The sequence below is a fragment of the Parus major genome, chromosome 6, assembly GCF_001522545.3.
Source record: "Parus major isolate Abel chromosome 6, Parus_major1.1, whole genome shotgun sequence".
Lineage (NCBI taxonomy): Eukaryota > Metazoa > Chordata > Aves > Passeriformes > Paridae > Parus > Parus major.
The window spans coordinates 24,832,399-24,845,445 of record NC_031775.1 but is presented as its reverse complement, the minus strand read 5'-3'; the positions used below and the strand labels follow the sequence as shown (position 1 = coordinate 24,845,445).

Here is a 13,047-nt window from a genome sequence, read left to right as displayed (position 1 = left end):
AGTTACTATCATCCAGCTTTCGAAGTTTCCTGTAATTGCTCGACATGAAAATCTGTATTTTGAGATCTTTTGAGGGTGGTAAGTATATAATGAGAACGCAGTTCTTAATAATTTGAGGTGCTGCAAAAGTAGACTTACATCCAGGTTAATGTCAGACTAGAAATACTAGAAAATTTGAAAAGACTCAGTGGCAGCTTATTTACAAATATACTATTTATAATGAATACATTGATACAGAATGACTCTTATAAAAAAGCAAGGCAATCTTTTATATAGACATAACATTACAATAATTTGAATTAAAAGTACATTTTTTGTAGACTGTTTACACTCTCACTTAGCTTTTAACCACAAAATTAGTGTGGTCTGATATTTTTCCACAGCAAAGGTCCTGTGCAGTCCTGGTTAAGATCTAAATCAGAATAATAATAAACATAATTTTTTGATATTTGCTAATCAAAAAACAAACCCATTTGTAGATCCTATAATTTGTAATCATCCTTACTGTGCCTCGAAGTTTGTGTTGTGCAAACAACTGCCAACTGCACATTCCTAACTAGAAGTTATTCTGGCCTGTCTACTTGATACAACTGAGGTGTGACACTGATAGGAAAATTCTTTGTTGCATCCAGATATTAAAAGTCTCCTGATATGTATTTGTGCTGATTCAGAAGTTTAATTTATTTTTGGATTTAAAAAAAAAAAAAAAAGGGAAAAAAGAAAAAAAAAAGAGGGAGAAAAAATAACCTCAAAGTTTTCTAATTGTTAAATAAAAGATATTTCTCAAATTCCGAGGATTGAAGACAACACTCGAATTCCGGCTGACACAAAGGGTTCAAACACTAACCAGAGAGACAATCTAAGTACTAATTGTCTGAATCATGTACATGAGCAAACACAACCTTCAAGATGTCTAAACATGCACATTCTTAAAAATACTAAATCAAGGTGAGGCACTGAAGCAAATATTCTACAATCCAAATCTTTCTAAAAAGGGTGCTTGAAGATAAACATTTCCATTGGCATCTGCCAAAATGAAAAGTCCCAATTATACAACTGCGTGACCCAACTTTACAAGCAGCATTTCCACTGCACTTATACCAGACAATTTTAGTGACAAACTTGGATATGGGACAGTGAGAGACACAACTTTAACAGGCTTATGCTAAAAACTTTTGCAAAGAATTACCAAAAAATCCCTATTTAGTAAATTAAAATGCAGTATGTGACCAACATGAGTCACAACAGCAACTGTTCCTTCTTTTCATGGATTAGCAAATCTCTGATCTGCTTTATACTTTCCCAGACTTCCATACTACTACATAGTCTATACTAGTTTAGCATTTTTTAATCAAGGCATGATTCAGGATAGTGTCTATGGGGTATGAGTATGTACATACACAGGCACAGACACATATAAAATTGGTATTTTGGCTATGGACAAGCAACCAAGGTCATGATTTTCAACCTAAGTAAAGATTGTCACATTTTTCAATAACTGTTCTAAATTAGTTCCCTCAGTATAGCAAGAAGGATTAACATTTAATACAAGTATCTGGGAATCATTTGTTTCTCAATCTTATTTCCAAAAATGCTCTAAATAATTTATTTCTTCACCTTGTCTATGCTTTCATACATATATAGATACACAAATACATTTTTGTATTTATGTATACATACAGTTCTCAGAATGAAGTTCTTTCCATTCCTACTTTAACTGATTAGGGCAAATAAAATTCTTGTGTAAGCCAGTATGTGTGTTCAAGTGAATGTCACCAGGCAATAATACCATTTAAAAACTACAGCAGTTTACAAACCAGCATCCTGGGAAATGTAAAAGTCTGTTATTTCAGGAGGTAAGACAATTTTGAATGATTAAAGCAGCTGGATTTCTATGGCTCTATGTACAGATCTGGCTATAAATCCATGTATTGTACTTATATGGATTTATATGCATGCCTTCCCAATCTGTGCCAGATAATTAATATTTTAACTTTTGGATAATTTTAAAGAACTTTTCTAATTCTTTTGACTTGATTTCTCCTGTACCAGAACTTTTCTCACACTCCTCTTACTCAAATCTCCCTTGAGACACTGAAAAAAATAAGCATTCACCTCAAAGTGTATAAAATTAAACTCCTAAAACAGGGCTCAGGATTATCTGGCATTGCAACACCCATACTAGTACAAAGATAGCTGGAAAAAAATATCCTGTTTTTAATATAGCAATGAATTAAAACATAGCTTTATTTATTCCTATAAGTGAACTGAAAAGAATAGTTTGTTTTTAAGTGAGTGTAACGAGCACTATTTTGGAAGCCAACTTCTCCACAGGAATTTATGTGAGAGAGGGTCAGCTCCAATCATACAGTCATGAACCATGTACCTTAACAAGGTGAATAATCAACATATTTACAAACTAAACAAATTCAATCCCTTGAACTCTTATAAAAACGGGATTGAGGAGCAGACAGGGAACAAGACCAAGACATTTGGAAACACAAGGGGTCGCCACTTTTGCTTTAAGGAACCATATTAATCAAACCAGTTTCCCCCTTAGTGACCTGAGGGTACAAACACAGTCTTTGCAGTATATTCAGAACTTAGATTACAGTCTTGATACTAAGCATTTCAGCATCTTCCTATTTTAACACCTTAGTGCTGAGAAAGATTAACTCAGGCAGAACTGTAAGGAACTAGCCTTTTATAAACTAAAGTCTAAACTGAAAAGCTACAGTAGATGTAAAAAAGAAAAAATGGGAAGGGGGGGAACAACAGAGAGAGTGTGTGAGAGAGAACAGAACATTACTTAGTAAAATCCAGTGACATCTACAATAGTTTTACAGCATGTTTAAGCCCTCTAAGGTTTTATATCTCCACCTGCCTTCCATTTAAAACTTACTCCTTGTTAATGAAAAGACATACAACAAAACAAATTGCAACTAGATCAAGGAAATATGTCTAAATAAGCACACCTGAAAGCCAGAAATAATATTCCCAAACTTCTGCATGTGAAACAGATTTCCCATGGCATCCACTGATTTGATTTTGTGCAAAAAAGGTACAGTCCTGTAAGTCACACTACCCCAGCAGCAATTCCAGTGAATATAAACTGAACAGTTCTTGGGTAACCATGGAATGTGACTGCCTCGAGTTCTTACCCTCCTGGAAAAGGACAACTGGCCCTGCAAGTGCAGCAATAGTGTAAATCTCCCTGAAGCATCTTCTACCTTCTAAACAGCCAAGAAATTAATGATAAAATTCAATGTCCACTACTTACAGTGTTTCTCTTGAGCTACCAACATCTCTGCACAAATGAAAAAGGTGCCTCTTTTTTAATAGATCGGTTTAATACTGAAACAGATAGGATGAAGTTAAAAAAGAATAATCAAGATACTGAACTGAATATTTTGAAGCAAGTGCCCCAGCTGTGGGGAAAAGTGCATTTAGTTCAGCAGCAAAACAGCACAGTGTGAAGATATTGTGCTTGGACACAGAAGTTCCATAATGGAAGGAGGTACAAGGCAAGTCAAGATATAAAACCATAGTACATTGTTAACCAACCTTAAAACTTACATATATTGCAGTGTTTAAAAGTAAGACACATTCATTTATTGTACAAGGTCTATAAGGAATCCTTAAAATTTCCCGTTGTAGTTTATGACTCAACATTGTAATAAAAATGTACATATATATTATTTCCTTGTCACATAACTGTACTGTTAGACCTCATGGACTTGTTACTTCACACAATGAAAACCGCTCTTCACTGAGGATACTCCACATTTTTACCAATCTGAAAAGGTTTACTTGTGCTAGAAAAGACCAAACGCAAAAGGCTCAGTTCAGATATGTTATGCCTGCAACTGATAACTCAGGGAAGCAAGACTTAAAGGAATTCAAGCTTTTTTTTTCTTTTCTTTTTGTTTTGACTGCATCCTTTTCACCTGCCAGTTGTTCTGATGAGTATGTTTTTAGTATACAAACTGGTTGATAAAAATTCATCAGCAGAGGCATATAAATTCTAGATATGATTGATTAAAACAGAGCAAATCAGAATAAAACAAAATCCAGTGATTTACTCTGACTGTAAACAATATAAAAACACCATTTGCTTCAAATCTCAAAATAAGTTAAAAGAAAATCCCAACTTCAGGGCACGTGACCCTTTCAGGTTTTGACACCAAAAAAAGGGGGGGGTGTGAGGAAAACAGAAAAGTTCATTATATAAAGGTTATACATTTCTTTAACTGAAAGTAAATCTAAGCAAAACTGGTTTTGTCCCTTAAATTTCAACTTTGAGTTCATTGGCAATTGCTTTAAATGAACTGGCATTTTCAGATTATTCAGATAACTTCCATCAAGATCAGCAAAGAAAACTTAGACAAGCATTTTTACAGAATAAAAAAAAAAATCTAAATGGCTATGATTCCTCTATTAGCAGAAACACATAATGCAGTCTTAAATTTGCCTTTTTATATTATTTATATATTTATATATATATAATATAATATAAACCACATATATTATATTATATATACATATACAGACAATTACAACATTAATGCAGTTTGTATTTTGTACAGTGTATTGGACAAGTCAATGAGCATCAGACCATGGCACGATATGGTCCCTGCATTTTTAGGAACTGAATGATGAAGGAGGGTCCTCCTGCAACAATCTGAGGTGGAAGGTGGCTGAGCGGGCAGTTCTCAATACTCATTATTGACAGTTTGCTGCAAAGAGCCAGCTCAAAGGGAAGGCTGTGCAGATTGGGGTTGTCATTCAAATACAGTTCTTCCAGATTCTCCAGTGTACCTGGTTAAAATAAAATAATAACTAGTAGTAGTATCTCTCCGATTCAGGAAGTTTATAACTTGAAGACAGAAGCTCTAAGTACACTTGAAGACTCTTTCCTATACAGAACCTTGAGTAAGTGAGATTCCTGTTCTCAAGCACTGCAAGTTCTATTCAGCAGTACCTAAGCAAGAATCAATATGATTTTGTTTCCTTTAGGAGGTTAGTGCATCTCCTTTATATAATAAATGAACTGCAAATAGACAGAATAAAAGAACTGAGAGGGACTTCACCTTGGCCATTCAAGAGCTGTGCAAGTACAGGCAACATGGAACGGCTATCTAGTCAAAAGTACCTAGGAAATACTTATACCATACAGGATCTATTCTCTCTTTAAAAATATCTATGTCATTCCTTTTATGCAATTAGAATCTATAAATTAAAGACCTGAAGCCATAGCTGCCATGTGCCACAGGAAAAAAGCAGAAGAGTGTGACTTCTCTGCACAGAAAGATTAATTAATGAATTTATTAAACGGAACTAACAAGTGTGAAAATCTTTTCCTGAATTCAAATTTTACAGTTTGCCTCTACTACTGCAATACAGGTTAAGCAGAAGCTGGAAAACAGAGTAATTTCTTTTTAAGACTTCCATTCCTCCTTTCAAAAACATATTAGTCTTCCCCAAAATATTCCCCACCTTCCAATCTTTTATACCATAAACATCTCCTATTGCCTAAGAGAGTATTTAATATTTCATAAGTGAAAGCAGTAGGCAGAACTCATGGCATGGAAAACCAACTAAAAGGAGAAGCTATAGAAAAAATGATGAGAAATAGTTGATAGCATGATACATGTAAGAGTCACACCTGACAATAAGTAACTATTCTCTCATCTGTGAAGACAACCAGCTTTGTTAAACAAGCTGTACTCCTACAATGGCATTTTAAATGTTCTTAATTATTTTAATTCCACAGCATCCAAAATCTCTCCACTAGCTTATAAATTACAAATCTTTGGGTTCAGATTCTTTTAATTTTTTCTCACATTGTGGCACATACAAGATGAGCAGCTGTAATGGCTCCTCACCAAAGATGATGCGAGAGACAGACCACGCCACCTTCATCTGCACATCACTGTTTCTGACTACATTTTGCTTGGTGTAGTTTGACCCATCATTTTTTCCTCCATAATAAGCCCAAACGACAAGATTTTAACTTAAGTGTTCAGAATCATACTCTGGACTAATACTGTGGAGACCAGTTATAGAAGAAACATGGGCTCTCAGTTTCTGATGCTCTGAAACTCACCTAGTCTGAATGTCTCAGGTAGGCCAAATAAAAAAATCCTATCCCTTTCTTTCCTTCTGTAGATTTCCTCCACTTCCTTTTCTAACCCCATCAAGGTGAAAAACAATATGAGGGCCTATACACAAAAGCAGGTGCAGAAGGACTATCAAGAAGAACATTTGCTTTAGCAGTGTACACCTTACACAAGGGGTTTGTCTACACCATGGCATTACAGCAGGACCAGTGCACTTCTTTTCTCTAAGAATAGATTCGTGGAGTCATGGATAATACAAAAATTGTGGGAGAATTTGGAGATAAGGAATGTCACCATTACAAGTTGGTGTGTGTTCAGCAGCTTTCTGCAGCTGAACTGAAAGAAAATAGTGCATCCTTCCCACTACAGTTCAGCAAGATAAAGATCGTACACTCCAGTGCTGTTCCTGTGGCACATGCTTTACATCAGGCTGTACATATTTAGAAGTTTCAAATTAATTTTGTGGCTTTTACTGATGAGCAGAATAGCTGGCTATGATATGTGCTTTGCCCTGACACACTGCATCAAACCAGACCATGGGATCTTACCAATTTCCTCAGGAAGGTGTGTGAGAAGGTTCTCTCCGAGCCCAAGGTGCGTCAGATTGGTAAGGTGACCGATTCCTCTGGGAAGGGTGGTCAGCTGATTGTTAGTCAGAACCAATTTCTAAGGGAAAAAACACATTTTTACAAATTAACTTAACGAGTTTTGCTTGGAATGACAGCAAATAACAAGACATGTAGCTGACAAATCAATGGATTCTGCTCCCCTGAATTTGAACAAGAAAAATTTCAATCATTCAACATTTCAAATCTCTATTAAGCATCACTGGATGTAAAAATAAAAAGGTGCCAAACAAAACACATGCCTAAACATGGAAGATTTCATGAGCGTGACTGAAATAATTCCTGGGGTGGTATTGCACTCAAGGTACAACAGTTAAAAGCTTCAAAATTTTTTTGTTGAGTATTAACTAATAAAGCTGGGGAACAGTTAATGGGGACTAATTGTGGATGAAGTTGCACAAGACTCTTTTGTTTCTATGTCCAGTCTCAAATAGCTTCCACTCATCCAACAAGACGCAATTAAATCAACATGGTGTAAATAAAGGACATTAAGATGTTTATCTCAACCAATTATTGTTTCACCTGCAGATCCTTGAGGTAAGCTATTTCATTTGGCAAGGATTCCAGTTTGTTTTCCTCTAGATCTAACTCTCGGAGTTTCCGTAGATTTCCAATTCCATGGGGAAGTTTCTTTAGGAGATTGTTTGACAAGATAAGAACCTCAAAAACAAAACAAGAACCAAACATAGAATTTCAGCAACACAGTGAGTACATTACAGATTTAGATACATTTTTTTTAATATTTTCAAGCAATGAAATTACAACATTAGCATACATTTACAATACAGGAGTAGTTGAAAATTTATTAAAAATAAAACAAGTCAGTGATTTAACTTTTTTTTCCAATTTTTAATGATACAAATATATACAATTGTATATAATGTATATATACAAGGATATACTGCTTTCAAATATTATTATATGCAATAATAAATGCAAAGCAAAAACAATAGAAACTTTATTTCTTCAAATTACCAAAGAAAAACAATTTCTTCCTGATTCTGCCTATCATTTTTGTTATGCTTCCTTATAGCCATCTCATAATCATGTTTTTACATTATTTGCTGCGCTTGCCAAATTCTCCTTAAAAAGCTTAGTACTTCCTCCTCTCCCTATGCCCCTTTGGTTAGGAGCAGCAGCAAATAAACACACAGATGGGAGCACCCAAGCAGAACACTGGCTTTCCAAAACGGGCTACCATCACACACCCACACCTACTACAGTGCTGTCCTCCTGTTTTTCTGCTCCCTTCTGAGTTGCATTATAAATACCCCAGGTTCAAGAAGTGTATCCTTATTTGCAGGGTCAGTTAACAGAGTTATTCATTACTCCACAGGGAAGTTACCAGGGGTTACACTAATATACCATTTTTCCTCCAGAGAAACCCTGCAGTTCTTAGAAGTAATCAAGCCTCATAAGAGCACCTTGAGTAGTCAGGTAATTAATTACTGATTAAACAATGCTATTATTATCTAGTTCTTTAAGATCTACATGAAACATGAGGATGTGAAAGAGGAGCCAGTGTGGACCCTTGTGCCAGCCACACACAACCAGCCAAGGTTGTAAGTGCCTGTCTTCTACCGATAATCCCGACTCTCACTGGCTTCATGCCATGTGAAAACACCACAGGCAGGAACAAAATAAAGACTTGGTGAGAATCAAAGTGAAAATCAAAGTGAAAAAAAGCCAGTGCAAGAGGATTAGCACAAGCAGCATTTCAGTGACCATCGTTCATGCACTATGACAAGCACAGAGCAGTGAGAACAGTAACGTTTTAATCGCATATCAAGAAACAAAAGCAGGAACAGACAATATTACCTATGTGCAATGCAGCTGACTTAGCACTGCTGTGGGAACCTTCACTTTTGTGTAAACACCACCCAAAGAGCCCTTTGTATTTGATTTTTTAATTACAGAGAAACACAGTGGTAACAGGTCAGCAGACCAAGCAGCTCTCCAGCTTCAGCAGCCGACAGATCACCAGCAAACCCAGTTGTCAGAGGTTACTAATTTCCCAATCATATCAACCACAGCCTTAACTTAAAAGGGAACTAGGCTATTAAGTAACCATTACTCTGTTATAATTTTTGCCCCACACTACAGAAATAATTAAATATTCACAGAAGAAGCCACACTGGAAATTTGCAATTTCAAATATGGCATTTGTTATAGTTCTTTAACAAATTTTTCCCAGCAACTCACAGAGCCTACACAGTCCCCTCAACTGCCCAAACAAGTACCTCTATCTTTCTGTCCCTCCAAGGCAATAATTTGTCTCTGCTGATGGTCCCCTGAGAAACAGGATGAGGGGACAGAGCAGGTTTAGCTCATGCTTTTAACCTACACGTTCTTCCCCCTCAAAGGCTGAGAATTCCCACCTGTCTGCCTACAAGGTTCACAGAGCTCAAGCCACCCCCAGCTGTCAAATATTTAATTATGTTTTTCTGATCTCTGCTGCTTCCATGCTGGTCTCCAGGAACTGAACCAAGTTCAGCAACATTGCATTTACAACACTAATTCGTGATGAGAACAATTTTCTTTGTACCTGGCTGAAACTATAGCTGTACATACTCATACTATACCTGTGCACATTCATCAAGAGCCTAAAGAACAATATTCAAAAGCCATTGACAACAGCCACAAACATGCAACAGGGGATTTAACAGCACAGACACACGTATTTATTTAGCTTCATTTGACCCAAAAGTAACATTACTTAAACCTGAAGTAGAGAATCCCGATGTTGCAAGCCACACTTAGCTGTTCATTTATACTCTTTATACTCTTCTCACCTCAAGAGAAACAAGCCCAGATACATCCTCAGGGATTTTTGTGAGCTGGTTAGTCGCTAAGTTCAGTTCTACCATACTTGTCCAAGTCCCAAAGTCCAGGGGGAGAGACGTCAGCTGATTGTCCTGTGATTTAACATATCAAACATTTAGGGTCTGCCCTTGCAAGAAGCTGGGAAGGCATCTGACAAATTAAACAAACTGCTAACAGAAATACTTCATAACAACATTGTCAATAATGAAATAAGAAGAATAAAATGTTGGCTATTGGACAATTTTTTTCAAATTACACCAAATATTAGTGGTACCAATCTAGAGTTACAGAATTAACTCTCTGTTACTAATATGAACTGAAGTGGAAAAATTAGAAGCACATAATTCTCAAGATCTCACCAAGTGGTTAAAACAATTTTTTGTTCTATTTCTGCTGAATACAATGGATGGTGGGTTCAAGAAAAGAACAGAAAGTTCACTGCAACTTACAAAGGTGCTATCACCAAATGTTTGAATCCTAAAAAATACGGAGTTTAAAAAAAAAATCCAAACAAACCGATCAAGAGAATAAACACCACTAAAAAACCCACCAGAACCCACACACCAAACTCTGCTGAGGAGAAAAAAACCCACCAAACCCACAACCAAAAAAAATTAAAAAAAATAAAAAAAACCTCCCATATACTTAATGGCCCAGAGTAAAAGCATCTGAAATTGCTCTGAACATGAACTCTGAATGCTACTGCTCAAAATAGTTCTACAATATTTGATTTAGACCAGACACCACAAAATGTTTTAAAAAATGGTCATACAAATCTCTGGTAAACAGGCAAAGTTAAAAATGGGTATATGATAAAAACTGGACTTAATGCAAATTGAGGATTCATTTGTGTCAAACTGTATTCTAAAACAGTAGCTGAGCTTAACTACTGCTCAAGCATTTCTTGAAATAAATCTGTTCATAGAAAAATATCATCTATTTTCCCTACTTTAACTGTATTAGCACACTTGAAAGTTCTATTGCTGTGCTCTTCAACCACTGCCAAAAGTCTCTAGACTTAGGTTTTGAAATACTAGATTAATAATTTTTTTTTATATAATTCTCTTTATAATGTAAACTGTAACAGTGTCTGAGGGAGAATAAGCTAATCTACATGTTTGTGTCCCATGTGGATATTCAAGAACTTTGCAGCCAGCTTTCTTATTTTCATTGTTCAAACTCTAGCAAATGTGCCAAAATCTTTACTAACAAACATAAAGACAAATTAGTAACATCTTGATAGCACAATTTTAGACTAATACAGAATTATTTATATATGTGACAGCAGCAGCATCCACTTCAGCGTGATAAATTCATTCCTTACATTATTAAGTCTGCCAGAATTCACAGAGCAGCAAACAGTGCTTCTCATTGATTTTACACAGTAGCATGTTTCTGTGCCTCACCTTCATGTTCAGCTTACTTAATACTTTAGCTCTAGAGAAAATTCCAAAGGGGATTTTATTGATGCGGTTGTGCTCCATATTGAGAGAGTAGATTGTGGAGAACTGGGACGGGCCACCCACAGGATAGGACTGGAAGCAGTTCCTGGCCAATGTTAAACTAGTCAGTTTGACAAGGCTGGATAAAAGACCCTGTAGAAAGAAGAAAACCACCCAAGAACTTAGGACAGATTTATCTGAATGCATCTCTTTTCCCTTATGGGTCTAATTAGAAATGTTTTTCCCCCTCAAGTCCATCCCCTGAAGACGTGTTGCAACACACAAACCAGTGTTAAATTTGATAAAACTTCCACCAGCAACAACCTCTGCTCACAGTCATCAGCCATTACCTTATTTCCCCCTTCCTCCCTGCACACTGACAGATACAAAAAAAGCAAACATACCACATTTAAAAGCACAAGTTTGGGAGGTTTGGTAACTCTTTTCTCCTCTGAAGGCAATTTTTCTAACAACATATTGCTCCAGGAGCGCAGGGGCCACGTGTCCATCCCCAGCAGCTGTTTTGGCCCCAGCAGCTCACCCACATCCAAACTGGGCTCAAAGAAATATCAACCACACACAATGGCTCCCAAAAGAGACATTTGATAATTCCAGTACAAATCCTTGGTAACTTCATAAAAATCCATATTGTGATCACAACTTGTCAGTGTCTTGTAATTATATAATAATAATAGTCTCAGTTAATCAGACAGAGAAAAAGAATAGGATGGGTTTGAAAATTCAGTTGTTCTTTCCTTTTTCTAAAATATTCCTAAATAGTTACTGCTCTGTATTTTTTCCCCCTCAAAAAACAAAAAGCAAGAAGCCTGTAGTTACACTGTATAGCAACAGCTGTCCATTGAATCCAGAGTTTCATCTCTCTTGACAATCTAATTAGATTCCAAAATCCCAGCAGCCCATATCTCAGTTTATCTGTTAGTTACGTGCCAAGCACGTTGCTGGAACTGTGGAGATGAATAATGAGATCTAAATTACCGCTGAAGTGTCACCTTTGCTTATTACTACACCAACTTGAATCCAGCCCTATTTGCTTAAGTATTACAGAAATTGGAGATTTATGCACAGTATTACATACCATAAATAATGCAACATCTGCAATCGGGAATGAGCACTAACAAGATTATGATTCCAACCATATTCCTAATGTCAGTATTTCTGGATTGCAATTTGAGCTCCATATTCACTGTAAATGCTTTAAGAACATGGCTTAGCTGTTTCACCAGGAAAGCTTTGGCTGCTTTTATAAATAGTTTATTAACATTATGGTAAATAAAATAGCATCTAATAGGGACTTATCTACATGCACTGGCTAAAACTTTAGATACTTGGGGCACCCCAGCAAATATCAGTGAAATATCTCCCCACTACAGATAAAATAATGGATCTTCAAATCAGTATTAATCTAACGTAATCATTAATTAGTACAATCTTTGGTTAGGAAATATTGTTTCTACCTATACTTTCACTAACAGATATTAGTCCTAGGGTTAGGCAGTCCCTGAGCTCTAACACAATTTACTGCTTCAGATGGATCTTGGCATTTTAAAAGCTGGTTTTAAAGTCTGCTTGTATACCAAAAAAATATCTAAAATATGTCAGCTAATTCACTGTAAAAGCCTAGAGTAATTAAATGCATTTGAAGGGAAGCAAGAGAGCTTTGGCAGTACAAAGAGAACAATGCTCTTACATCTATGAGAGCTGTGGCAGTGCTGCCTTCTTCCAGCCCATCCTTTTAAGATAAAAATATTTATTAGGCATTGTGTCAGCAGCTTCAGCTATGCTTTGAAATTCAGAAATTTCTTCTACAAATACAGTTCTTTGTCTTATAGCACAACATGCTTTATTTTAAACAGATTACACTATAAACTATACACTTCAGTAAACTGGAGAGTTAACATATCATTGGCAAATATACCCGAAGAAAGCAGCACATCACAAAGGTTTGTATGATGACTGAATGTGTTTTAAAGCAAGTAATCATCCCTCACATTAGCTTTTTGTAATTACACCGTTGTT

General features: G+C 36.1%; 1 protein-coding gene across 2 annotated transcripts in view; it reads right to left on the bottom strand.

Annotated features, from left to right (window-relative positions):
- Positions 1-239: 239 nt before the first annotated feature.
- Positions 240-13,047, bottom strand: part of SHOC2 (SHOC2 leucine rich repeat scaffold protein) — a 63,347-nt gene continuing 50,539 nt past the window's right edge. For both annotated transcript variants that reach the window (XM_033515558.1, XM_015632828.3), the window contains exons 5-9: positions 10,975-11,163; positions 9,538-9,660; positions 7,268-7,405; positions 6,668-6,785; positions 240-4,818 (exon numbers count right to left, since the gene is read on the bottom strand). In XM_033515558.1, the coding sequence (XP_033371449.1) occupies positions 4,610-4,818; positions 6,668-6,785; positions 7,268-7,405; positions 9,538-9,660; positions 10,975-11,163 (777 nt within the window). In that variant the 3' untranslated portion in view covers positions 240-4,609. The remainder of the gene's footprint in view (positions 4,819-6,667; positions 6,786-7,267; positions 7,406-9,537; positions 9,661-10,974; positions 11,164-13,047) is intronic.